Consider the following 27834-nt stretch of genomic DNA (forward strand, 5'->3'; position numbering starts at 1 on the left):
GGTTGAAAAATAAGAACAAACATTCAAGAGAGTTATCAGTGGAGGTGTTTGATTTTAAGACAAATGTTTGGGAGAAGAAATCAACCATACCAGTTGATTATGAAGATGAGGAGGAAAGAAAGAAAAACTGGCATTACAAAGCCTGTTCTGCTGCAGTGCATAGAGATGCATTAGAAGAGCCTGTTGAGTGTTAATCTCATAAAAACCATTCAAGTCCTCACAGTGTTTTTTTTTTCTTGCTATAGTAATACTTCTTTCATGGTGTCTTTGTGGTCCACAGAGAGATTCATTGATTCGATTTAATTGGAATGCGGCAATTTCGTAAACAAGTTATTTTTACAAAATTGCATTGAATGAAAGCTGTATTGAAAAGGAGGAAAATACTGTATTAACTACAAGCAAAGAATATGTACAGATGGTGTTGCGTTAGCAAGTTTGGGGAGCTGCTGAAAAAGATATGCAAGAATTATAGCATTGTGTTCATTTAATTAGTGTTTGTATTTAGATGTAAGATTTCTGTTTGTGTTCCTGAAAGCTTTCAGTGTAACCAATATACCCTGCATCACATATCCTACATTGATAATTTTAGAATTTTCAGCATAACCAGTGTAGCTTTCTCAAATTTGACTGCCTCATTAGAGAGATGCTCTATATTTGCAAGCTTCAACCCACCCTCGGGACTAAAAAAAGTTAATTCCAGCTCTTACATTTTGCTTGCCTCAGGGGCCTTTTCTTGCTTGTCTTAGCTAATGATTTTTTCAAAGGAAGACTTGTGTGAACCCTTGTCTATTGGGTAAGTAGGGCCCAGTTCAGATGTCGCTCCAGTCATGTACTTACCGGTAACCTAACTAATGAATTAAGTACGGCAAAAGAATGGCGTCTGAATCAATTTGGTAAGGCAGTTTTAGTTTGGTGCGGCAAAAGCGCAAACTAGATTGTACAATGTACCAGACTGGACTTCTTTAGAGCCCCGACTAGAACATGCAAACTAACTCCGTAAATGCTAAGGTGTTTGTTTAGTCCTTCTGTTGTTATGCTGAATTTATATGCATCACATAATTTGTTCCTTAGTCTTCAGAATGTGGTAATAAATGATGATGTCAAAATGTTGTGTTTTTTACTCTTATTATTCCACATTCTTGCTTTTTATTTTAACATCGAACAGGGGCAGGGTGATTCAGCCTTTTTGCAAGCGGTTTCCAACTTGTCTGAAATTAGACACTTATGAGGTAGCCCATGCATTTTTTGGGTAACTTTTTCTCCTTTTTTGGAAATTACTTGAAAATGGTAATCACTAGCTGTGTACTAGCAGTTGAAGACAATATGGCCAGCTTGATAACTTAAGACACAAGATGTAGCCTAGTAGTGTTATGTTATATACTGGACTAAGATATCTTGTAGAGTTTTATGCTTCTATGTGTCTTTAAAACCAATAAGCAGCAACGGTATCATTGTGAAATTTGAAAACTCTGTCTGTCATTAAAAAATAAAGGGTGGTGGGAGTTCCAGAAGCCCTTGATCTCTTCCCTGGATATATACTCCTAATTAAAAATTGTAGATATAAAAGAAACTTAGTCTCCTTTTTGAACTCAGTTAGGAGTGATTTCCAGTTCCTTGCTTGCACATTTTGGGAGGCTTTTCTTCCAAAAGAGGCTCTGGTTTGGAAAGGGTCAAAGGGTGCCTTTGTTCATAAGTGTATGTTCTGGAGCTCAGCCCTACTTATTCTATAAAAACCTTGTATAAATTGCTTTGGACACTTTTGGTGGCTTAAAATCTTAAAAATATAAATAAATGTAATGTTCAAATTGTTACGTGTTAACACGTGTTAACTCCATGTCCTTAGCCTGCAAGCAGGCTCTCCATTTTGAGTGGCAAACAGCCTGTAGGTTATTAACCAACTTTGAGCTAAAGGGATTCAATGATTGTTGGAGAAATTCAAAACAAGCAAAAAACTGGCCGTGAACTGTGATCCCCTTTTCCTAACATTGAAAAAAGTGGTGTCAGTAAAACGTGGGGTCAGATTGCTGTTTTAGGGTTGTATGTTAGGGGTAGTGTTTACTAAGCCAAAAGGGGAGCTGCCATGAATATCTGTATTCCAGGTTCTGGATTCTTTGTCAGTGAAATTTGGATTCCTGATTCCAGTCTCTAGCGGGATTCCAACTTCCATATGATGTATTCCAGAATCCAAAGCCCAGGATTCTGGATTCCACAGCTAAAATTGGCTGGATTCCGTATTCCACAAGCCAAATTTGCCGGATTACGGAATCCAAATTCCCTTTTATGGGGTGAAGGGGGGCTTAAAACTCAAGAGATTATTGCTTCAATTTTTTTTCATTTTAGTTTTCTTCACATAAATACCTGCAAACTAACTTTTGTTGAAACCTGCCCAGATACAAATTGGGAAGATACAAATTCTTACTTGATCCTGCTTGCAGGAATTTACTGTTTTCTGGATCCGGTCAGTATAAAACATGGACTGCGGACTGCGGACTACGGACTGCGGACTGAGTATAAAATACGGACTAGGTATAAAACGCGGACTGGAAAACACGGACTGGGTATAAAACACGGACAAGGTATAAAAGGAGGACTGCGGACTGTGGACTGGGTATAAAATACGGACTACGGACTACTTTGGTAAAAACGGTGCTAATTGGTTCTAGGTAAGGAAAAATAAGATCAAAGATCGTTAAATAGCAAGACACGTGAGTTAAAGTTGTAAATACTCCTATAAATTAGTCTTGGTGGAAGTGTGCCGCACGGTTCTCTGAATCATGAGCCGGGTCAAAATGCTATTTTCTTCACCCATTTTTAGACCTTGTCTTGGTCTCTAACAATCATGAATGGGGTCAGGATCGGGGGTGGTACTTCCTTATATAATGGAAGGGTAGGAGTTCTGGGCCTTTTTGGTCTGAAAACACTTTGCCCGTTTTGGTGTGGAATCGGGTATCGTTTTCGGGGGGAACTACGGGAGCGTGCATGAATGGACGTATTTATCGTTTCAATTGCAAATGAATAAGAACGAAATAGAAATGTGCGAATTCGAAATGCCTTTGGAGAATTTTTTTGTTTCCGCTCTAACTTGGTAATGATGACATAATTTCTGCCTAATTAGACCTAAACTGTTCCAGGCTCTGAGATAGTTGGGTCCGCGCAATTAAGAAAGCGAAAACACGAAAATAAAACGGGAGAAAACTGGGGAGTCTCCCCAACTATCTGAGAGCCTGGAACAGGCTAAATTAGGCCAGGTCCGAAAATGGGTGTTGATTTTAGAGATCTGGTCTGAAAACGGATGTGGAAAATGGCATTTTTGGTCTGCAATAAGGTCAGGATTCGGAGAACCGGGCACCACACCCCCACCAAGAATTCCCAGTGGTACCACCCTTCCGGGACGGCAGGTACAAAACGCAGGTCACAGGTCACAGGTCAGGTCACAGGTCACAGGTCACAGGTCACAGGTCACAGGGCACAGGGCACAGGGCACAGGTTACAGGTCACAGGTCATAGGGCACAGAAAACGTAGTAAAAACAGTTAAGACACTCCATTAGGCTTTTTTGTTTTATTTCCGGTTACGCCACAATCAGGCATATGCTTGCCATCGACCATGCTTTCCGGTTTTGTACTGAGGGTTGAACAAGTAAATGGCTAAAGTTACACATTGTATTGGAACTTGAGGAGTTCCTTCTCTGGAGATCTCGAAACGAGGCTTTTTCTTCGCTCCACGCGTGCGGACTTGGAACGAGGCTCTGAGAGGAGAATGGAACGGAAAATAGCCTCGTCTGTGCAGAAAGCAACATGGCGGAAGACCAGAGTTTGGAGGTAAGAAAACAGCACTTGCTGACAAGTTATTTTGGCCTCAGTTCCACTGAAGAACTGAAAAATAACTTAGTGAATTATCAACACACGTCTACTTCGCTAACTATCGACTGTGCTGCAATCGTGAATTGCCGATTTCGGTTTGTTGCTGCGTACATTGATGTTTAAGACTTAAGTTGTCATTAAGTTGAGCAATGGAAACATGGTATGATTCTAGCCGTAGTTACGAAATAGTGACACCTTTTAGACCAAGGCCGTTTGCATAATTTGAAAGTTTTTTATATAACTATAATCTTCAAAACCTAACGTACTTGTTCGGTATCGCTGTTAGCAGTCCATGCATCAGGACCGAGCTTTGTTCCATTTTATTACGCGAATGAAAGAAGATGTATAGGATATGCAATGTGGCTTTGATCATTTCTGTTTTCATTACTTTTTTTTTAATTCTACAGGAAACAGATTACAAAGAAGCCGAGCTCGCCTCACAAGGATCTTCTTGGAGATTTCCCTCATCTTTGCTGGGATATACTTTGGTAGGTTTTCATTTAGCTTTTTAAGCTTGCTATCGAAAATAAACGGCTTTGCATGTGGCCAGTGTATCTCCTTGGGTGTGTGAAGTTTTATTGCTTTGGAAACCAAGATTAAGAAAAGCAGCACCCCGTCCCATACGAGTTATGTATTTGTTGTCTTTACGCATGAGGGAAGAGATTCAGGAAAAAAGCAAATTCACAACAACTAAAGAAATTTATATTCTTAAATCATCTTAAATCTTCTTGCCTTGTATGCATGGTTGACTATCAACGTATTTTTAACAAATTGCTAAGATACACTTGAAAATACACCTTATTTGGTTGTGTCCGACATAACCTGCAACATCTGTAACTTCCATGAAAATAAACTCCTTGTATGAGGGTTGGGGTAGAAGCCAAATTTGAACATTCTTTTACAGAATTAAGGACGCTAAGCAAACTAGAACGACATAAATGTGAACATCATTGCAAATCCAAAGGTTTCATGACTAAAACAACTTTCGCGAGCGTTTTGAAACTGTGTAAATTTGTTACAGATATAGACGATAATTTTTTTCATCGACGTTTTGTTTAGCGTAGTCCTCGTGATTGATTACGGTCCCTATTATCTGGCATAGGTGACCCCCTTTACATTTTAGCATTTGGTCATTATCATAATATCAACAGTTCTAACAAAACTCTCGACGGACACTTCTATACCAAAACACCAAATTCCCGAGATAGATGGCGCTTATGAACTTCGCTCATCTGTTCACTGATAGGCTCGGTGATTGTTATATTCCTTGGTAGGATCTTGTCACACTTTGCCAGCACACACGTTTTTCTGACATGGTAATACACACTTTCTGGATCCCGGCTGACCTGAAGTGAGATTTTCATAAACCATAAATCTTGTGTAATTGTCTATTCGCTTTAAATGTACTGTAAGAGTAACTCTTTCATTGCAACATTATTAAAAAGCCTGACTCACTGGTATTTACTAAGTGGCACATCATTTTATCGTTGATGTGACAGGGTACCAACCTTAAGCTGAATCGTTCCCTTCTTCTGATAGACCCTTCTTTCGCGATGCTTGAGCATCAAATCGTATGGTGCAGGAGGTGGTGCATCACTAGGCTTGTTTCTTAACTGCAAGACAATGTATATTAGAGATTATTAATTCTTCTACTCCCATACCGGCATACTGAGCCTGTGATTAAAACGTTAACTGTTTAAATAAAAGTCGTTTTAATTTTTAAGTATCTGTTAAAATCGTCTCCATATACTTCTAAGTCGTAATTGCAATTACCTTTGATCCACAGCCATAGCAAGTCAACGCCTTAGTGTCCTTTACAAAGACAACCTGATACTCGTCAGGTGGAATGGTTGGCGTCACTGATGGAACTCTCTCAGAAAATCCCGCGGTGGATCGTTCCTCTCTGTGCGTTTTTCTGGTTCTTTTCCTGCCTTTTTCGTTTTCTTTAAGGCCTGCTCCACTTGGCATACTCTCCTGTAGTTGGCGAGTGATGTTTGGTGTCCAATCAGAAAGTACTCGTTGTAAGGAGCCCATCTGGAAGGATACTGCAAGTACATGTGAGCAGAGACCCTTGTGCTTGAACCCTTCGCAATCACAGACTGGCAATTTCCTATCAGTGACCCTAACAAGATGAAGACTATCACTTGTCGTGGACATGACCACTTTATTCGTCTTACTACCAGGAGCTTGTCCGACACCGTCCTCTTTCAAGATCACCTCAGCATTTCGCCATGATGCTTTGAACATTTCTGGAAGGCCACTCTCATTAAAATTGCCTAAGACGGCTGTTTCCTCATCCATAGGCAATTCAGTCTCCTCGTCGAGTGCTGTTTGGCTCAAGGGACTGATCTTTTTAAGGTGATCCTTCTTCTCCTTTTCGGACATTTTAATCCATTCCTCTGTAGTCTTCTTTAAGTGTTGAAACTCTGGTGCAAGTCGGTATGGCCCTTCGTCGATAACAGCTCTCTCCACGTTCCTGGCTGCTCTTTCGCACATTTCAACATATTCATCTGTGGCCTGAGACATAGTACTCTTCAAGTTGGGTTTGCCAGATGGGGTGTCATCAGTGCGATTCTGCTCAATCTGTAGCTTGTACTGGAAATGAAATGACTCTGAAGCGTTATTAAAGTAAAGGTTGTCCCCAAGTCCAGCCGCTTTCCTGATGGGAGTTATCATGCCTTCCCTCATGCTGTCTGCTACACAAGTTGTAAAATACTTTGAAAACCCAGGATCTGCACCCATCTTCTCCATGGACTCCAAAGAATCCCATCTACGTTGGGCCTCGAGCAACTTGCAGTCAAATTCTTCCGGACTGTCGCTATCAATTAAACCCTTTTCCATTCGCTTGTCGTCACCGAAAATATCTTTGATTATTTCCCGTTTAAGTCCTTCAGTTAATTGAAGGCTCGTAAGCTTTGCGCTTACATTGTCCAGTACGTGCTTAGTACAAGGTAAGAATCTTGAAACATGGAATACTCGAGCAAGACCATTTTCTTGTGCTTTGCTACGATCAAGACCAATGAAGAGAACGCCGTCCATTCCAGGCTGCTTTTCAATCAAGGTGTGGCCAAAGTACACAAACTGACTCTCGTCTTGTTTGACGTGCAGCATTGCTGGGCCTGGTAGGTAGGGAGCTGCCCCAGTTGATCGGCTCTCTAGCTTAATGTGAGGATACACTATGCTTGTCACGTAAAAGTCTCCAACATTGTATGTGGTGTCAATGGAGAACACGCCAAACTTTTCCGGATTGCAGCAATTGTTAACGACATCTTCAAGGAGTCCCTTTGATGCAATAACTGCCCGTGGGCATGGAGTCCACTGGGTGTTCTGAATCCAACTACTGTTACGACTTTTGTCGAGGAAACTGGCCAACTCGTCTACTTCTGTTTTTTGCCTTAGTTTGGACCTCTCGTACTTGACCTGCCTAGTATTCCTCGGTAGATCTGACACTGCTTTCACTGCCAACATTCCTCCAGCATCTTGGAAAGCTTGATCATAAATTTTGGTTGGACCTTGGTGGGAGCAGACTTTCTTGATGATGTTGTTTTTAGTACTACGTGAAGTTGGGTAAAACCGCTTGCCTCCTTTCGCATTTCCATGTTTCTTTGGGGAGACGTAATGGGGCTCATCTTCAAAGAAGTACTGCACCATACCAAGAGGCTCCACTTCATTTTTCCAATTGGTTACCTCAACCGTCTTTCGCTTGAAATCTTTGTACTTCCGGTGAGTCCAGTACGTCGTTTTCACAAGGTACTGTCCCTCCTCAAGCACTCTCCTTTCTTGTTTTCTCCGGGGCAGTCTTTCAGTATAGACGCCGTCTTCATCACTTGTTGTTACAATGATTCCGGAATGACCCTTGTTTTCGAAACTGCCATGATCATCTTGCAGCCAGTCATCTGGGCTTTTGAGACAGGCTCTGTTTATAACAAATACGGCGTTTTCTTGCACAGCAAGAGGTCTGTTAACGCAAACGCGTTCATCATCTACGTTCAACACTAGAATGTCCAGCAGTTCTGGGCCACTGTATGAGAAAATGCCCTTTGCGTAATAAGGTGTGGTGACACCGTCTTTATAAAATGATACAATATCAGTTCTAAATGAAAGAAAGAGAACAAAACGACAGTTCAACAAAGTGCTTGTTTGAACTGTGATCCCTCTTTGTAGCCTAAATATCAGAGTTCTGCCATATCAATCCTGTGAACACTGCATAAATAGTGCCACTATTTGAACAACAATACTTATACACCCCAAGTCTCACATTCTTTTGAAAAATCCTGTGTTTGGAAATATAAACACGAGGCTTCAGAGGTATAACATATTGTTATTCAAATTAAGGCTATTATTATCAAGGTGTTGAATTTCGTAGGAGTCACACCCTACACTACAGCTGTATAAGGGGAATGAATTTCGTAGGTCACACCCTACACTATAAGGGGAATGAGCTTAAGCTTTTAGAGCAACCATATCCGGTTTATTCTAAGTAGAAAAGCCTTGCTACCTTCATATTTTATCAGAACAACATTGTTTAATATAAACAGTACAAATAGGGCACTCTATGAGAAAATGGCTTATAAAGCTGGGTGCAAAAAAAATCAAGTAAGAAGCAAACCACAGCTTAAACACATAAACATCATTCTTACTTGTACCTATGAAAGTACTACTACAGTTATAAGCAATGGAAAAACTTTTCCTGCCACAAATCTACCTGGAAGCAATTTTTGTTGAATAACTAGATCCAATACTCAAGACAAAGGGAGGCCATGGTCCTACTTTTTTAAAGGGTGTTATATATTTCGCAGTACATTTGGTTGTACTCAAAACAGTCATAGAAGGTTTCGTCCTACTATATTTTTCATATTAAATAAATAAAAACCCATGAATTAAATAATTTCTTGTAAAATAATAATCATTGCTTACTCCGAACAGTAAGATTCTTGTGAGGCGAGCTCGGCTTCTTTGTAATCTGTTTCCTGTAGAATTAAAAAAAAGTAATGAAAACAGAAATGATCAAAGCCACATTGCATATCCTATACATCTTCTTTCATTCGCGTAATAAAATGGAACAAAGCTCGGTCCTGATGCATGGACTGCTAACAGCGATACCGAACAAGTACGTTAGGTTTTGAAGATTATAGTTATATAAAAAACTTTCAAATTATGCAAACGGTCTTGGTCTAAAAGGTGTCACTATTTCGTAACTACGGCTAGAATCATACCATGTTTCCATTGCTCAACTTAATGACAACTTAAGTCTTAAACATCAATGTACGCAGCAACAAACCGAAATCGGCAATTCACGATTGCAGCACAGTCGATAGTTAGCGAAGTAGACGTGTGTTGATAATTCACTAAGTTATTTTTCAGTTCTTCAGTGGAACTGAGGCCAAAATAACTTGTCAGCAAGTGCTGTTTTCGTACCTCGAAACTCTGGTCTTCCGCCATGTTGCTTTCTGCACAGACGAGGCTATTTTCCGTTCCATTCTCCTCTCAGAGAGAAAAAAGAGAAAAAGCCTTGTTTCGAGATCTCCAGAGAAGGAACTCCTCAAGTTCCAATACAATGTGTAACTTTAGCCATTTACTTGTTCAACCCTCAGTACAAAACCGGAAAGCATGGTCGATGGCAAGCATATGCCTGATTGTGGCGTAACCGGAAATAAAACAAAAAAGCCTAATGGAGTGTCTTAACTGTTTTTACTGCGTTTTCTGTGCCCTATGACCTGTGCCCTATGACCTGTGCCCTGTGCCCTGTGACCTGTAACCTGTGCCCTGTGCCCTGTGACCTGTGACCTGTGCCCTGTGCCCTGTGACCTGACCTGTGACCTGTGACCTGCGTTTTGTACCTGCCGCTTCCGGGATCAGGAGAACATGGATGACTCATTTCGGTTATTATTCACGTATGTGAGTAATCCCTCCCCCCTAAATACTGCTTTTGTGCATCGCAGAATGCCCTACTTTGACCTTCTCGTCTGAGTTCTTCATTCAGTCCTCATATTCCCAAGGCTTTATTTGAAACGGAATTGTGACATCCGATAAGAAATTTACTGATCTGACTTACACCAATACTATTTTGTTTAAATTCGGTGCTTCTTATTGGTTTAAAACTGCAAATTCAAATCTCCTCTAACTCCCTCCTTTTATAAAATTCAGAGTTTAATTTCAGTTGCCTTGAGTACCGGCATAACCTTCCTTCTCCGTGGGAAGAATAGGCTACGTGAACAGCCAAGGGAATGTTAAAGCTGGGAGTACCGTTTTTGCTAGTCCGCTTTCCATTTCCCCCGGTTTTACCTTTCTAAAGTCATTTTTATATACATAGTCCGTAGTCTGCGTTTTATACCTAGTCCGTGTTTTATACTCAGTCCGGAGTCCGCATTTTATACCTAGTCCGTATTTTATAACCAGCCCGCAGTCCGTGGTCCGCAGTCCGCAGTCCGTGTTTTATACTGACCGTTTCTGGATCCTGCAAAGGCTCTTGCCAGTAGCCCATGGGTTCGTGCTCTTGCTGAAAACAATCGCTCACAGACTAGTCACTATTCTTGTTCTTGCCTGATTCTTGTTATTTTTACGCGTTCCTGATCTACGCAAAAGCATGGGCTTCTTTGCAGTCTAGACGATTACCTTTAAATCAATTGTTTCCTAAAGAAATTCCAATACTTCCGCCTTCCGCAGATTAGCCCAATCCCTTCTCAAACATTCCTGCAAACGAGGCTGTTCTAGATCCCTCCTTTCAAACATGGCGGCCGTCTCGGAAGGGGTCTCTGAACCGATGACTGCAGATCATTCACAGCACTGCTTACAACTTACCGATCGTCTTGAGATCCTGAGAAACAACGAACGTTTCTGTGATGTAGTAGTCGAAGTAAAAGGCAAAGAGTTCAAAGCTCACAAAGCTGTTCTAGCTGCATCAAGCCCGTTCTTTCTAACGCTTCTAGAAAGTAACATGAGAGAAAGCAACGAACATTTGATCAAGATAGAACTTGAGGAAGCAACTGCGTCTATCATGGAAGACGTGTTAAAGTACGTTTACACTGGAAATGTTTCAGTCAGCGAGGAAAGTGTTCACAATCTGATTGCAACAGCCGATTATCTTCTTTTACCTGGCTTAAAATCGTTGGCTTGTGATTTCTTGAAAGGGATCTTGGCAACAGAAAATTGTGTTTTTAATTATTACTTTGCTGAAAGATATCAGTGCATGAATCTAATGGAGGAATGCCGAGAGCTCATAAAATCAAATTTCAGTGCTGTCATGGAGACAGATGACTTTCTAAACCTTGATGTAAGGCATGTTAGTAAATGGGTGTCCAGTGATGACATCACTGTGAAAGCAGAAGAAGAAGTTTTCAAAGGAATCGTCAAGTGGGTTAATCACAACAAAAGTGAAAGAGAAAAAGAATTTCCTTACTTGTTTCATCAAGTCCGCCTTAATTCTGTTGACCAAGATTATCTGGTCAATGAATTGGTAAAAGAGGAACTTATAACAACTAACAATGAATGTCTAAACTTTGTGTTGGGTTTTTTGAAGTGGATTTTGGACCCAAATCTTCAATGTAGCATCAAACCTAGAATATGTTTGCAAACACAGAAGAATGGTATTTTTGTTTGTGGTAGAAATAAAGCCTTGTTTTACCTTCCCAATGAAAACATTTGGTACCAGTTATCAGACTTGTTGATGGAATATCAGAGTCATGCTGCCATACAATACCGAGATAAAGTTTATATCTTCAGTAACCAAGGTGGTGGAGATTATTACATGCCGTCAACCAACACTTGGGGTGCAATTCAATCAGAATCTTTTTGTGGGAAATTGTGCAGCTTGTTAAAATTCGATAAACACAAAATTTTGTATGCTGTGTTAGAGAGGTCATTAAGAAGCTGTGGCGTGTATCATTATGATCCTGTCAAGAGTGAATGGAAAAATTTTGTTGACGAGGAAAAGTTTCAGCTCTATGGAGCCTGTGGTGTGACTGATGGGTGTCACCTTTATGTAATAGGTGGAAGTAAAAGTGATGATTGGCCTGCCCTCCCCATTGGATCAACCAAAGTAGTAAGGATTGATCCTGAGGACGGCAACTGTGAAGAGGTTGCATTCATGAATGAGGCAAGGCATGATGCATTTGGAGCAGCCATGAATGGTAAAATCTATGTGGGTGGTGGAAGACAGAAAAAAAGGACCCTCAGGACATGTGAGATGTACGACCCATTAACTGACGAGTGGCAGGTGATGCCAAGTCTTAATGTACCACGTCACTCTTCAAGCATGGTCTGCTATGAGGAAGCTCTTTATGTTGTAGGTGGAATGAAAACGAGACAGGATAGAGAGTTATCTGTGGAAATGTTTGATTTTAAGACAAATAAATGGATGAAGAAGAAATCAACCATACCAGTTGCTGATGAAATTGAAGAGGAAAGAAAGGAAAAATGGCATTTCAAAGCCTGTTCTGCAGCTGTGCATAAAGATGCATTACAAGCGCGTATTGAATACTAATCTCATAAAAACCATTCAAGGCTTTACAGTTGACAGTGTCTGTTTTTCTTGCTGTAATAAGTCTTTTATGGACGTATTCCCATGGTCCACAGAGAGATTGATTGATTCGCTTTTATGTGAATGCGATAATTTCATAAGCAAGTTATTTTTACAAAATTTCATAGCATGAAAGCTGTATTGAAAAGGTGGAAAATACTGTATTAAGTACACTAAAAATATGTACAGATGTTGCTGCATTAGCAAGTTTGGGGAACTGCTCAAAGAGACATGCAGGAATTATGGCATTGTGTTCATTTTATGTTTATGAAAGCTTTCAGTGTAACCAATATACCCTGCATCACATATCCTACATTGATAATTTTATAATTTCCAGCATAACCAGTGTAGCATTTTCAAATTTGACTGCCTCGTTAGAGAGATGCTCCATATTCGCAAGCTTCAACCCACCCTCAGGGCTAAAAAAAAGTGAATTCCAGCTTGTCCTCAGGCAACCAGCTCTTACATTTTGCTCGCCTGGGCCACTTCTTACTTGTCTTGGTTAATGATTTTTTGAAAGGATGACCTATGTGGACCCTTGTTTATTGAGCAAGTAAGGCCCGGTTTAGACGATGCTCCAGTCATGTTCCGAATCTAACTGATGAATTAAGAACGGCAAAAGAGTGGCATCTGAATCAATTTGGTGTGGTAAAAGTTTAAAGTGCAACAGAGTCTGTCAAACATTTTGTCAAACTTAACTTATGCTCGAAACATGGTGCACCATCTGAATCAGATGTTGCGCCATTGTTGCGTCGAAGTCGAACTTATTCAATTACTTTATTCCTAAACTACATTGTACAATGTACCAGACTGGACTTCTTTAGAGCCCTGACCCTGGACATGCAAACTAATTCTGTAAATGCTAAGGTGTTTGTTCAGTGCTTCTGTTGTTATGCTGAATTTATATGCATCACATAGTTTGTTTCTTAGTCTTAGGAATGTGGTACTGATGGTGCCAAAACATAGTGTTTTGTACTCTTATTTTTGCATATTCTTGCTTTTTGTTTTAATATCAAATAGGGGGAATTGATCCTTTTTGCAAGAGGTTTGCACCTTGTCTGAAATTAGGCACTTAAGACGCAGCCCTTGCACTTTCAGCAGAACTATCCTCCCTTTTGTGGAAATTACTCGAAAATGGTAATCACTAGCTATGTACCACCTGAGCTGAAGACAAGGTGGCCAGCTTGCTGGCTCACAACACAAGACCTAGCCTTAGACTGTACAGTTGTAGTATTGTGTGATATACTGGAGATATCTGGTGGCGTTTAATTCTTTTATATGCCTTTAAAACGAAAGAGCAGCAACAGTATCATTGTGAAATTTGAAAAACTCAATAATGTCATTTAAAAAAAATATAGAAAGGGTGATATGGACTCCAGAACCCCTTGATCTCTTCCTGAATATACCCCTACTTAAAAGTATAGATACAAAAGAAACAGTCTCCTTTTTGAACTCAGTCAGGAGTTATTTCCAGTTCCTTGCTTGAGCATTTGGAAGGCCTTTCTTTCAAAAGAGGTTCTGGTTTGGAAAGGGTCAAAGGGTGCGTTTCTTCATAAGTTTACGTTCTGGAGCTCAGCCTTACCAATTATTTAAAAACTTTGTAATTACTTTGGACATCTTTGGTTGCTTACAATCTTGAAAATAGAAATAAATGTAATGTTCGTATCACAAAGTGTTTTAAAACATGTGTTAACTGCATGTGCTTAGCCTGCGAACAACCTCTCCATTTTGAGTGGCAAGCATCCAGGTGTTGAACCAACTTCGAGTTAAAGGGATTCAATAACTGCTGAAGAAATTCAAAATAAGCCAAAAAAGAAAAAACACTGGCAGTGATCCCCCTTTCCTAACAATAAAAAAATTGTAAGGACTAACGAGGCTTTCAAGACCTGTTTATTTTAGGATACAGCGAAGACCAAAATAAGAACTGCAAGTTAAAACCTAGGTTTGAAGACTACCATTAGACTACCATTTGCCAGTTGGACCCTTTTAAGGTAAGACTGCTGTTTATCCAAATTGACCACTCCAGAAATACCACAACATACCATAATGATCTTTGTTTGTCACTCCAAAATTTTGCATAAGCATTGTCTTCAGTTCTCTTGGGAGTTAAAATGGCCCCAAGAGAAACTGGATGCTTATGCAAAATTTTGGGGTGACAAACAAAAAACAAAGTGGATCTGTTATTTGTTGGCCATCTATTTCAATGTACGAAGGAGACGAAGGAGTCAGCATTATGGTATGTTATGATATTTTCTGGTGTGATCCAATACTCCGCGTTCCACGGATTAGCCCAATCCCTTCTCAAACATACTTGCAAACGAGGCTCTTCTAAACTCTCCTCTCAAACATGGCGGCCGTCTCGGAAAGGGTCTCTGAACCGATGACTACAGATCATTCACAACACCGCCAACAACTTACCGATCGTCTTGAGATCCTCAGAAACAACGAACGTTTCTGTGATGTAATAGTCGAAGTAAAGGGTAAAGAGTTCAAAGCTCACAAAGCTGTTCTAGCTGCAGCAAGCCCGTTTTTTCTTACACTTCTAGAAAGTAACATGAGAGAAAGCAGCGAACACTTGATAAAGATAGAACTTGAGGACGCAACTGCGTCTATCGTGGAAGACGTTTTAAAGTACATTTACACTGGAAATGTTTCAGTCACTGAGGAAAGTGCTCACAATCTGATTGCAACGGCCGATTACCTTTTTTTACCAGGCTTAAAATCGTTGGCTTGTGATTTCTTAAAAGGGATCTTGGCAACAGAGAACTGTGTTTTTAATTATTACTTTGCTGAAAGATATCAGTGCGTGAATCTAAAGGAGGAATGCCGAGAGCTCATAAAATCAAATTTCAGTGCAGTTATGGAAACAGATGATTTCCTAAACCTTGATGCAAAGCAAGTGTTGGAGTGGGTGTCTAGTGATGACATCACTGTCAGCGCGGAGGAAGAAGTTTTCAGAGGAATCGTGAAGTGGGTACATCAAAGCAAAAGTGAAAGAGAAAAGGAATTTTCAGATTTGTTGCAGCACATCCGTCTTGGTTCTTTGGACCACAATTTTCTGTTCAATGAACTTGTGAAGGAAGAACTTATAACAGCTAACAATGACTGTCTAAACTTTGTGTTAAGTTCCTTGGAGTCAATTTTCAGCCCTACTCTTCAAAGACGTATCAAATCTAGATCATGTCTACAAACACAGTTGAGTGGAATTTTTGTTTGTGGTGGAAGAAAAGCCTTGTGTCACCGTCCCAGTGAAAATATTTGGTATCAGTTGCCGAACATGTTAATGGAACATCAAAATCATGCTGCCATGCAGTGCAGAGACAAAGTTTACATATTTAGTACACGTAATCAGAGTGGTGCAGATTTTTACATGCCCTCAACCAACACTTGGGGTGCATTTCAAATACAGTGTGCATCACATGTCGAGAAATTTTGTAGCCTATTTACGTTACATGAAAATATGACTTTGTATGCATTAACAGAGGAATCCTTTTCTAGGGGTAACATTTTACTATATGATCCTGTGAAATGTGAGTGGAGAGTCACAGGTATTAGACCTAATAAAGTCAACTGGTGTGGATCCTGTGGTGTGGCTGATGGTTATCACCTTTATATGATAGGTGGATGTGATAGTTATTATTTCGGGGGGAACTCTGGGGCAACTACAGTTCTAAGGATTGATATACATGCAGAAAAAGGCAACTGTGAAGAGGTTGCACCCATGAATGAGGGAAGGTACAATGCTTTTGGAACAGCCATGAATGGTAAAATCTATGTAGCAGGTGGAAAGCAGAGGTCTTTAGTGCTCAACACCTGTGAGATGTATGATCCAGCAACCAATGAGTGGCAGATGATGCCTAGTCTTGATGTACTACGTTACTCTTCAAGCATGGTGTGCTTTCAAGGATCATTGTATGTCATTGGTGGATTTAACAATCGCTCAAGGGAGTTGTCGGTGGAAATGTTTGATACAAGTACAAATAAATGGATCAAAAGGTCAACCATACCCATTAAAAATGAAGATGAAGAGGAAAAAAAGAAAAACTGGCACTACAAAGCTTGTTTTGCAACAGTACATAAAGATGTACTAAAGAATCAGGAGAAGATTTCATAACCTCATGACTTTCAGTGCTGTTCTATGTATATTTAAAGCTGTTTTGTATGTCTCTGGTTTTCTCTGGTGGCTTAAAGAGAAAAACTAGCTAATGGCCAGTTGAAGGGATTATTACTCCATTGCAAGTGCCCAACCAAAAATTACCAATACCTGTCACTGTACTTGGTCTTTAATGCCTTGAATACAGACTGTAGGTCAGGCTGTACCTTAAGTGACTACTCTTCCAATTTCCAGCTGTACAGTGAACCTTACTTTTTTATCTTTATAAAACCAAACACGTTCCACAACATTGACCTCAGACAACACACTGGCCACCAGGCCACAACCTGCTAAAATAATGGACAAAACTCTTGATGAAAATGCATACTTGGAGAGCATTTTCCTAAACATCGCAGTCATAGCAATTTTTTCCTCCCCGTCACCGTGGAATCAAAGCGGTGCAAAAAAAAGCCTCATACCTGACCCCGGTTGTTCAAACGTTGGATAGTGCTATCCACCGGATAAATCACTATCCAGCAGATAGCTTAATTGATTTCCGTTATACATACCCGCTGGATAGTAATTTATGCGGTGGATAACGCTATCCAACGTTAAGGAAGCAATGATGACCTGGGGTAGGGGTTTTCTTGTTGTAAAGCCACTTGTTGCATAAGGTAGTGTGCAATCACAAAGAAACATTCTTAAGTACTTCTGTCCAGGATTGTAGCCTGCATGCACACACCTCTTATTTCCTTTGTTGGGCAAGCCACTCTTCTTTGAGCAACAATGGAAAAAAGAGAAGTCTACATTGCAGGCTCAACCTGGTTTCAAAGATCTCTCTTCTTCAGGAGGAACAGAAACCCTTTAGGCTTTGGCTGTATCTAATATATAATTTTTGCCAAGCCTAAAGGCAAAGCCCGGGTTGATAAATTTATAATTTACCTCAAACAATAAAGTTGTAACCATTACAAAGAAATTTACTTGGAGTTGAGCCTGGACAGATGACTGGACAGATAGGTGGGCCTATGGTCACATGATTACCAAAATTTCTCGGATGGATGGATAACCAAATTTCCTTAGCTATGGGGCTCCGCTCGATTATGTTTACCACAGTAAAATTAATGAAATCTGTAAAATCATGGCAAAGTATAGCCTGTGCCACAGACAAACCCAAACTTTTGGTGTTAGTACATCTGTGAAATAATGCCAAAACCCTTGTTCCAGGCCCTCACCTGTGTACCAGGATTTGAGTATGCATAATGATTGGCTTGTTAAAAATGCCATTGTTGATTAACCAACCAAATTGAAGGGAAATTTGAGATGCATTTCCACTATGAGCAATTGTTGAGTCTAATGGGGTCCCAGAAAAAGGATATTGGCACTACTTCATGGATGATTGTTACTAACTAGGTTGGATTACATCTGTGATGAGGCAAGGCAAACTACTTGGAAGCTAAGGCTGCTACTTTCACCATTGAAAGATTAATTACCAATTCATAATACTGAACTCTTTGAAAATTGTTTTGATAAAATAGTTCTAAGTGTTTAAAAACTGAAACTGATGTTATCATGGGCACTATTTGCCAGCATGAGTTTACTCAAATGCAAAGCATTTTCAAGAAAAAGAAACTCAAAAATATTGTTTTGAGAAAGATAAAAAGATATAAAAGACTGATGGCAGAATCATGATAGCCTGTGAGCAAGTTCTCCATTTCAAGCGAGCTGCAAGAGAACTTGCCAGCATCTTCTTTCGCATGCCGCTCTCACGTGACTTCTCATGACTTTCCCAAAGGGAGAGCTTGTTTGCAGGCCGGGATCCCAGAGCTGGCAGGTCACTCAGCTACATTTTCCCAGGGCTGTCATTAAGACTTTAAGTTGCTGGGTATATGTTATTAGTGGTCAGGGAGTTGAGTAACTGGGGTCTTCTGTTCTCTATTAAAGTAGCTGGAAGTCATGCTCATAGTAGCCAGGGAAAATCTCCAGCCCTGGTTCCTAATGACAGCCATGTTTTCCCTTTTCACATTCAAACAGACAGTTTGTCTTAGTGAAAATATAATGTTTATTTGACATAAATATAAAAATATTTAGTAGATACCATTAACTTAGGTTTCTAATCAGCAGCAAATTAAAATACCAAGAAATTTGCACTGAAAATGGCATGCATGAATGTGTATAAGTGATACGAAATGAATATTGCTTCAATTTCTTATAAAATTATACCATTAGAATGCTATGTATCTTCAACCGAAAACTATAACGATAATAAATAATTTGCACGAGCAAAAATGTTACTCTTTCTGGGAATGTCTATCAAACATTCCTGCATAAATCTTTTTCTCCTTTTCTTTAATCTTCTTCAATTCTACTTCAAGGAGAGCCAGCATTTTCTTTATACTGGAATCTAGCAAGGAAACCGAAACACTACTTTTAATAATAATAAAAAGATAATGAATAATTGAAATCCCAACATGGTCCTTCAAAAAGGGTGCAAAAATAATTGAGAAATTTTAAAGCCCATTCACCAGGAGGTCTCATTATGTGGCAGAGAAGGTCTTTTAGACGATAAATTATACAATTTCTCAAGACATGTTTCGTATGAAGCACCAATGGTTCTTAGATTCACAATAATGTCAAACATTTTAGAGTTTATGCATTAGCATTTAAGTTTGTCACTTTGTCAAGAGTGATCATTTTTTACCATTAGTGAATAAATGAATCAACAACTGAACAGACCTAGAAAAAACAACTGGGCAAGGATGAACAAAAACTTTTGTTCTTTTGCAATAACATGTACAGTAAACAAGCTTGACTAGCTTCACAGGTAAGTACAATGTACCTTAAAATTTATGAAATATTCTTTGGGATCTGCCTTATCAGTATCATTTTTGGGGGGCCAAATCGCAGACATCTCTCCTGCAAAATGTTGCTAGTGGTGATTAGCAAAGAGAGACAGTTGTATTATTCCTAGTCAATGATAACAAACCTTTGGGCTCCAACTTTTCAGCGGCTTTCAAGTCTCTTTCAGCCTTTTCAAAGTCCTTCAAGTAGAAGTATGACTGCCCTCTTCTGAATAAAGCTTTGGCATTTTGGGGTTGAAGTTTTAAGGCCTATAAATTGAGGAACATAATGAGCTGAGATACTGCAACAGACAAAGTAAACACCCATGCAGACATTCAAGAATTTTATTTTCAGCTTCCTGAATGTTCAAGATTTTGCGGATAAAATAAATGCATTATTTGTCTTCAAATAAAATTTTATGCAACAATTTAGCCTTACATAGTTTATGAGTACAGTAATGTGGAAAGAGGCTAGGAAAATGGAATCGAGGGTACTGATTTGAATTTTGAATTCAAGAAGGCGTCTTTAGGTAATGTCGTATTTATTGATCGTTGTATAATGGATGTCACATTCTTGATCTCATTGACACACAAAAATTTTTTTCATCAGGGAAAGAGGCTAGGAAAATGGAATCGAGGGAACTGATTTGAATTTTGAATTCAAGATGGTGTCCTTAGGTAATGTCGTATTTATTGATTGTTGTATAATGGATGTCGCGTTCTTGATCTTGTTGACACGTTGGCACACATGTATTGCCCTCACCTTCGCCGGCAATACATGTTTAATGAAAGTTTCAGTTTGTATTTGTATTGGGTTTTTAGAGTTTAATAAACCGGCTATGTGCAAAATTTCACACAGCCATTTTTTCTCCATCATTTTGTTTGTATTGCCTTTTCGAACAGAGCACAGCACATATTTCATTCTGAGTAAGGTTAGCCATTTTGTGGGTAGATTGAAGCATAAAAAATAAAATGAATAAAGGTTTGTTTAAAGTGGAAAGTGCACTAAGCTTAACCAGCTAGTTTACAGGCACTCTGCGCAAATAATTCTGTAAACAAATAATGCAAATAGAACATAACAGGATTAAAAACCCCAACTGGCAGGAGGCAACCAGTTAGCTATTTACAAGCGTGGACAAGGATTTGAACTCCGGAGAACAAATCCACACATGAGGTCATAAGCATTCTCACTGCTTGGGTTGGTCTGGGATACATTGAGAAAATCTGTTCACTTTAACTGTATTGCTATACAGAGGCCAAAACAGGCCGACGAGGTCAGTATGATAATTTTCTGCAATTATGCCTTAAGTTACTTCTTATCACTAGCAATTTACTTGGAGTATTGCAGAAAATTAAAAAGTGACAGTTATACCTCTGCTTAATAAAACAAATCAACAGTACTCTAAAATCCTAAGTACTCTAAAACATTTTGGTATTCTTGAGCCGTTATATTTTAGTTAGTACCTCAGACTAAAAATCCAAAGGGTCAAAATATAAAAACTGAAAACCCTTTGAAAACCTGGCATCTTTTGGTGAGGGGGAGGCAGGGGAGAAGTAATGGGATGGGAGACTATAAATGGGGGGAGGATTCTGGCAGATAAAAAATTCAATCCTCACAAAAATGGGCTATTGTATTTCATATCTGTACCCCCCTCCCCCCACCCCAGGTGATAACTTACCTCTAAATAATTAACTTACCCCTGAAGAATTTTACTGGTCCTCAACCGGGGGGGGGGGGGAGGGGGTGTCGGATATTAGTTGCAATAGCCCAATGCAAGCTTGTGGTTTGAAATGATGAATGTATAAATTTCATCTGTATGTTTTAGTTTAGATCACTCTTACAAAAGTTTCTGAGGAAATTAACATGAAATTTTAAATGCTCCTTCTATTATAATCTCACCTCGGTGCAATAATGCTCCGTTCGATCCCACCGACCATCTTTCAATAAGCAAGCTGGAACCATTTTAAAAATATTACTATGCATTAAAACAGCTGTGAAACAGAAGAATGGTTTTGGCGAATCACAAAATTTACATCAATTCCCCATGAAACAAAAATGTCTTCTATGCAAACTATAAAATACTTATCTTACCTGCTAAATTGTTGTAACAACTGAACTGTACTTTGTGAATGCTATTTTTCGCTTCGTCAGAAACGTCTTCTTCCGACGCTTCTAAACCTGGCAGATTTGGTCGATCAATGATACCTTTCACGTACAGCAACGCTTTGTGGTAATTTTTCATTGCATTTCTGTACTCCTGTTTCTTAAAATACTCGTTTCCTTTCTCTTTCAATGCCATTCCTGTCTCCAATCTTTCCTCGATGCTCAACTTGGATGTTCCCGCACCGGCTTCGTCTTCTACGGACGCCATCTTGTTTTGCTGAGTGACCGAGCCAACATTGATTGCACAAAAGGGACGCGGGAAAGGCGCGGAGTTTTACCGGAAAAAGAGTGATTTTAGCCTTGAATATATAGCTCTTACAAACACGACGCAAAAGCTGGCAGTGGGGTCTCCTCATACATGTCAAACTCTATTAAATTTAGAATAAACTTCATCATGTCGCAGAATATCGAACCTGGGGTGAAAAGACGAACAGTGCTTGAGTTCTTTGACGTCCTAAATAAATTTATAGGATAGGATAGGATAGGATAAGTGCTTTATTATCAACAGAGCGCCTACAGACACATGTGTTTACAACGATAACAAAGATTTTCTTGCAACAATTACAGAGGTGTACATTTGAAAAATTTATACAATTATTAAACAAGGTTATATTTAACGCGTTTATCCCTTTCGCGGAAGCGATCATATACGTATTTAGCCACAATTTTTTGGGTTTTCTCTCCTTGCTTCATACTTATCAGCGTTGCAAAGGCAGAGCTTGGAGTCACAGAGTCAAGAATAAGATTAATTTCCTTTTTTAGCGTATTGAACAGCTCTCTCCTAGGCGTGTCGCCTTTTCTCGCGTGGGGTGATTTTCACGCGCGCTCGGCGTTTCGCTCGCTCCACTATCCCTGAGGAAAAATGGGGGACTACTCGTAGTCTAGTTTGAACCCGGCAACGGCCTCTGCTCGGCAGACCGACTCTCATGAGCTCACTGGGAGCCTATTTTTTTCATTGTTAGGAAACTGCAGTCTCTTCTCGATTTCTTTCCAAAAAGCGGGGTACTAATGAAACGCCCAGTTTCAGTTTCAGTTTATTTATTTTCTCCTAAAAATTTGAGCACTCTAGAACTGAAAAATTATTCTAGCCCGTTCAGAAAATATCTATAATCCATTAACCTTCTGATCCTTTTTATGTATATCTCGCTCTGCATATATGCATTGAGCACTCCTAGGATAAGTGAAGCTATATACGTAGATTTTTTTGTTCATCTTAAACAATACAGACATTCAACATGATAGTTGAAGTTTAAAAGTGACGTAAAATTACATAAGTGGAAGAATTAGAGGCATTTTTCAGGCAAGGAAGCCCCAATTGAAACCGCGGGTGCTTATTACATGAGCTCCTTCCCTAACCTAACACTATAAATAGGCGGCGAAATCATATTGAAATATATTTAGGGTAAAAACTGAAGCAAGCCAAACGGACAAAAAGCAGCAGAAAACAAGTGTTATTTACAAGTGGTGAATCAGCTAAGGAGAAATGTTTTCAATCTGGATTTAAAAAGAGAGATAGTAGCGGTACTTTTATTGTGATTTAGTGACCGGGAGTTGAAGAATTTTGGGAACCCTGAAATCTGATACCAAAGAGTCTAATATTTGATCGCACAGGAAGTAAGTAGAAAGTATTTGAATTTCTGGTAGTATAGGAATGAACTTGATTTGTCAATAGAAACATTTCCGAGTTTCAATACATCAAGAAGAAGGCCTGTGTTATAAGAATACATAAATTTTCCAACTTAAAGCAAGTAAATTTCAGAAAACTTCAGTATCTGCCAACCGTTAAATATAGGATCAGTGTGAGTAGCAAATGGGTTCTTGGAAGGGAATTCGAACAATTTTTTTTTCTGAAGTATGACTATACGATTCAAGTTTGTGGTGATAAGTCGATGCCAATAAAGCACAATATACAAGATAAAGGTAAACTAAGCTATAATAAAGGGTACTTTAAGAAGTAACAGGGAGACAAAGTTTGATTTATATAACATGTATAGATATGCATAGAAATTTTCCAGTGCAGCGAAACCACTCTTATTCTGTGTAGATCTCTTTGCCTATTCAATGAAGACATTTAATAATATAGCTATATTTGTCCAAGAGTCCCGTTTGTATGGACGCCTAGACTTCGCAAACTGCATCTTCTTTGTCAGCGTAGTGTTTGGACAACGGCTACATGACCAATATATTTTAAATATTGGCTCCTGATAACATTTCTGAGACTTTTGTTTTTTGTTATGTGTAGAATGTTGGTGTTGGTGTATCGGAGTCTGAATTCTGTATCCTCTGCGTCTTCAGGGGTTGGGATGATCTCACGTAAATAAACATATATCTAATACTGATGATGAGCCTGGTGATAAAGGCAATAATATTATTGCCATAGCTAATAAAGTGGTATAAAATGGCAAATGTATATTTTTTTTGTTCATCGCTAACATCAACAAACATTTATCATGGTGTCTTCAATTTTCCTTAAATCAAAAGTTAAGTTGCCAGGTGAAAACAACGAAAATTGTTATTAAACGTCCATCAAATTTGTTCAATGTCAATAATGCGCCAGCCTTTCTTTCAGCGAGATTGAAATTTCAATAACTTCTAACTTGAAGAGCACACAATTTTAGTTATTGGCTCTTTAAGAAAACCCCTCATATGAATTTTTTCTTCGATGTTTACTTGTCGCCAAATTACGAGAAAAGGACTGTTTTAAGGTCAGTGAGCAGGAACGCGAGAAAAAAAAAACACACACACACACATTGGAATCAAAGATCGCCCCCCCTCTCATAAAAATAAAAATATAAATAGATAAATAGATAAATAAACTCTTGACTAATATTCTTTCACTAAGTATATAGATTAGTAGTTCGTGCCTTTCATAAGGACGGAGAAATTGATTACAACCTAAAAACTAAGCGCACCTTTTTCAAATTAAACTTCTGCTTGTGTTGTCGAAAATTGACAAAAACGTGATAGAATCGCTTGATATGTTTCTGTCTGATTTGTTTAAATTGAACAATGACGACCGGAGCGTTCTTAGTTTTAACGTTTGCTCAGTTTTGACCCAAAAATATGGAATTCACGCTGACGTTGTTTCACTATCAAACTTTATGGAAATCATAACAACTGCAGCAAATTTCCAGTGAAATTCCATATGATATTCATGCATATGCACTCAGAGTCGTAATTACTGAATACAAAATTTGGATGGCAACTCAATAAAAATTAAACGAGTCAGAGACTTTAGGCCCTAATTCGGATCGTAGATTGAGAAATTACAGCATTTTTGAGTTCAGTCTTATCAATAAAAATAGAACCGCTGTGACAGCTTATGTTTACGAGTTTCAGTGAGTCATTAGTCTTAGTTATATTTCAGGCTTCTCTGTTCATTAGCATCGCAGTCTTGGCTTGTAAAATTTTAGGCTTTAAAAAGTCATGATCATTTAGCTAATGTACGGTACACGATTTTAAAAAAACACGGCAACAGCTGTGGGTTTTAATTACTTTCTAAACCTCACTCTTTTGCTTAATTGAAAATATTAAAGCCTTGGCATATTAAATAAATCATTAATGGGAGTTTTTTTCATAAAGTTTTCAGGGAAGTCGAGATATGGCCTCATCGCAGCTAAGAGACTTGACAGCAAACTTCAGATAATATCTTAAAGTTTTCTTTATTTAAAAAGAAGAGTCGTAACTTTTTCACGAGTTTATTATCTTTGATAATATTTTTATTGCTTGTACTACAATCATCTTATTTTATGTACGACCTTTTTAAGGCATATAAGTTACATTTATCTAGCTCTCTGTTTCACAGTTTGTAGAATTCCTGGGCCAACGCTGGTTTTATCGTCTCTATGAGGCTGTCTCTATTCTGTTTGCATGGGCTCATCTTCTTCTTTGACACAGTTTAGGGAACGCGCAGCCTGACAAATTCGCCTTCGGTAATGAATTGTCTGAAAAGGTAATAAAAGGAAGAAAGTAAAATAATAATGATCATAGTTATAAATAAAAGTTACTTATTAGGTTGTGGACATTTGTCTGTACAACTACTAACATACGTTTTTGTTAATTGGTAAGGGAGTTTCAAGTCCTCTACTGATTCATGACTCCAGTGAGATAAAGTCAAATAGCCCTAAGATGGACACCTTTGGGGCCGGTACTAAGTGTGCTTCTAAGAGCGATGTCCGACTTATAGGGAGTCAATTAAAGGGAATACGGAGAAGGGCAGGGACTAAGTGTCCGTTTTACCGAAGTGTTGGCCTTAAAGAGTGTCCGCGTTAAGAGCTAGTCAACTGTATTCTTTTAGAAGGTGTCTCAGATAATAGACAGTTTAATTTCCTGCCAGTGAATTGCAAAATCGAATGTTTCAATTTAATAATTACAAAGTTTAATTGCAAGGAAGAAGTTTTGACCTAAGAACAACAGGTAAACTGCGCATGTCCTCCAGTTGAGAGGTAATTTAAAACTTCAACTTTTATTATATGTCAGCTTCAATCTGTCAGAAAAAGATCTGCTTCTATTAGAAGGGTCTGCCCTTATTATACGAGAGTTAAGAAATTAAAGATCCTTAAACAGAGCTCGTAGTGTTACCTGTGCGCTCAGTGTTTTAAGGTGTGGTCTTGGAGGAGAAGTGTGCTGTGAGAGCGAATGTAAAATCCTTCATACTCGCAGTACATGAGTTTTTCGAAGTGTAGCTATCAGAAATCACTGATATTTACCTCAGACCTTTCTTTAAGACATTCCCTTTATATATATGGACGTGTGACCGAGGCCGCGTCTACTTTCTTATAACTTGCCAACAGCAAAAAAGGAAAACAGCAGAGGAGAAATACTTCTGTATCATTGCGAAGAACAGCTGGGATTTAAGTGTGCCGTGTACTAGTGCAATATACTGGTTACAGTTTGTTGACAGCATTCGGTTTTATACGGCCTAATTCATGTCGTTTTGTCATCTCAGAACAAAATTTTTGTTTCCCTTCCAAAATTAACTCTGTAAAGTTGATATGGGGTTTACTGATTGGTAGAATTATTATCAAACTGCAAGTGACTGGCCACATAGCTTTTGTTTCTAATTCCGGTTATTAAACGAGAGTTAAGAGAGAGATAAAAAGAGCCCACAGTTCATGCTCGCAGTACATGAGTCTTAAGTTTTAAAGTTTAGTTATCATTAGAAATCAGTGATATTTTACCTCAGATCGTTCCTTCAAGACCTTTGCGTTATAACGACGCACCATCGAGGCCGCGTCTACCTTCTTGTAACTTGCTGACAGCAAGAGAGACAGAAGCACACACAGGAAGATTGCGGAGGAGAAACACTTCATTGCGAAGAACAGCTGGGATTTAAGTGTGCCGTGTACTAGTGCAATATACTGGCTACAGTTTGTTGACAGCATTCGGTTTTATGTGGTCTAATTCATGTCATTTTATCATCAGATAATTAAGTGGTTTTTTGCTATGCAAATTGTTAAACAATAAAAATGCAAGCAATGGAGATTTTAGTTGTTTCTTAGCTCATTTCCCGTGTTTTCTATCGAATTCTCACAGTTGATGGTTTTTACTTGTAATTTAAAAAATTTTTAATAATGGTATAGAATATATCCCAATTGACCGGTGTTGGTTAAAAAGTAAACGACTGTTGTTCTAAATTCTGCCTTGCACTGTGAACTGCATTTTTAATTTGTCCTTTGAGTTTTTTGATCACGTCCGTAGTTATTTTGTAGAAAAATTTTAGCCAATCATTTTCGATAAAGAAGCTTAACACCCTTTGTAAATCGACAACAACCTAGGATTTCAAACTGTAAATTTAGTATTTTTGTTCTGTTACTATCAAAACGTCTTATACAAATCAGGGACAAGTATAGAATTGACTGAAAAACACAGCCAAGCTTTATAGTGAAAATTCAGGTTAAAAGATCACTTTGACAAGACAACTCGACGGTTCAATGTAAATGAGTCGTCTCTAACCAATCACGGAAGACTCGCGTAAGCATTAATTAATTTGAGTTAGGAAGATGGGTTTACTATAGATAAAAAATCAAAAATGTGCAGTTTAAAATCAAGGAGTGACTTCAACGATACTCAGAGAGTGCGTTCCTGGCTGCAATGTTGAGTTGTATGACCCTAGGGTTTAAAGCAAGTTTAAACAAAGAATTCACGTCTCATTTGTGAAAGAAGAACCAGCTAGTTCCCCATAAAACGTTTTTTCAACAAAATTAGACACTATCAAGTTGATGTGGGGTTTAATAGGCAGTATTATCAAACAGCAATTACGTGCAAATGACTGGCCACACGTTTTTGTTTCTAATTCAGTCAGGTTAGTCGCGTTTTTTGGAAGCCAATTTCCCTTCTTGGTAATGATTTTAATTGATG

The 27834-nt window shown here is 38.8% G+C and overlaps 5 protein-coding genes and 1 long non-coding RNA gene across 6 annotated transcripts in view; 3 read left to right on the forward strand and 3 right to left on the reverse strand.

Annotated features, from left to right (window-relative positions):
- Positions 1-1511, forward strand: part of LOC140943374 (kelch-like protein 12) — a 3095-nt gene extending 1584 nt beyond the window's left edge. Inside the window, exon 1 of the mRNA XM_073392451.1 lies at positions 1-1511. This exon is cut by the window's left edge and continues 1584 nt beyond it. Within this exon, the coding sequence (XP_073248552.1) occupies positions 1-194 (194 nt within the window). The 3' untranslated portion in view covers positions 195-1511.
- A 3098-nt stretch (positions 1512-4609) lies between these two features.
- On the reverse strand, positions 4610-8981 carry LOC140944336 (uncharacterized). The gene is made up of 4 exons (XM_073393500.1): positions 8780-8981; positions 5636-7955; positions 5371-5475; positions 4610-5208 (listed from the first exon to the last, which is right to left on the reverse strand). Exons 1-4 carry the CDS (start codon positions 8884-8886, stop codon positions 5041-5043), a joined length of 2700 nt encoding a protein of 899 aa, XP_073249601.1. The 5' UTR covers positions 8887-8981; the 3' UTR covers positions 4610-5040.
- A 1611-nt stretch (positions 8982-10592) lies between these two features.
- Positions 10593-12344, forward strand: LOC140944337 (kelch-like protein 12). The gene has a single exon (XM_073393501.1). It carries the CDS (start codon positions 10593-10595, stop codon positions 12342-12344), a length of 1752 nt encoding a protein of 583 aa, XP_073249602.1.
- A 2383-nt stretch (positions 12345-14727) lies between these two features.
- On the forward strand, positions 14728-16773 carry LOC140944338 (kelch-like protein 12). Its single transcript, XM_073393502.1, has one exon. It carries the CDS (start codon positions 14728-14730, stop codon positions 16492-16494), a length of 1767 nt encoding a protein of 588 aa, XP_073249603.1. The 3' UTR covers positions 16495-16773.
- Positions 16774-18508: 1735 nt separating this feature from the next.
- Positions 18509-21690, reverse strand: LOC140943164 (tetratricopeptide repeat protein 9C-like). Its single transcript, XM_073392225.1, has 4 exons — positions 21403-21690; positions 21211-21263; positions 19457-19580; positions 18509-18874 (listed from the first exon to the last, which is right to left on the reverse strand). Exons 1-4 carry the CDS (start codon positions 21680-21682, stop codon positions 18762-18764), a joined length of 570 nt encoding a protein of 189 aa, XP_073248326.1. The 5' UTR covers positions 21683-21690; the 3' UTR covers positions 18509-18761.
- Positions 21691-25117: 3427 nt separating this feature from the next.
- On the reverse strand, positions 25118-26832 carry LOC140944110 (uncharacterized). Its single transcript, XR_012166666.1, has 2 exons — positions 26655-26832; positions 25118-25418 (listed from the first exon to the last, which is right to left on the reverse strand). It is a non-coding gene; the product is annotated as an uncharacterized lncRNA (long non-coding RNA).
- Positions 26833-27834: the final 1002 nt, after the last annotated feature.

The sequence above is a fragment of the Porites lutea genome, chromosome 7, assembly GCF_958299795.1.
Source record: "Porites lutea chromosome 7, jaPorLute2.1, whole genome shotgun sequence".
NCBI classification, from domain to species: Eukaryota; Metazoa; Cnidaria; class Anthozoa; order Scleractinia; family Poritidae; genus Porites; species Porites lutea.

Coding starts and splice junctions, on each gene's coding strand:
- LOC140943164 (XM_073392225.1), bottom strand. CDS start 21,682: ATGGCGTCCGTAGAAGACGAAGCCGGTGCGGGAACATCCAAGTTGAGC. Junction 21,264..21,402: donor TTGTTACAACAATTTAGCAG/GTAAGATAAGTA, acceptor AAATGGTTCCAG/CTTGCTTATTGAAAGATGGT. Junction 18,875..19,456: donor TGAAAAGTTGGAGCCCAAAG/GTTTGTTATCAT, acceptor TTTCCTTGCTAG/ATTCCAGTATAAAGAAAATG.
- LOC140944338 (XM_073393502.1), top strand. CDS start 14,728: ATGGCGGCCGTCTCGGAAAGGGTCTCTGAACCGATGACTACAGATCAT.
- LOC140944337 (XM_073393501.1), top strand. CDS start 10,593: ATGGCGGCCGTCTCGGAAGGGGTCTCTGAACCGATGACTGCAGATCAT.
- LOC140944336 (XM_073393500.1), bottom strand. CDS start 8,886: ATGCAATGTGGCTTTGATCATTTCTGTTTTCATTACTTTTTTTTAATT. Junction 5,476..5,635: donor GCTATGGCTGTGGATCAAAG/GTAATTGCAATT, acceptor ATTGTCTTGCAG/TTAAGAAACAAGCCTAGTGA. Junction 5,209..5,370: donor AGGGAACGATTCAGCTTAAG/GTTGGTACCCTG, acceptor ATCTCACTTCAG/GTCAGCCGGGATCCAGAAAG.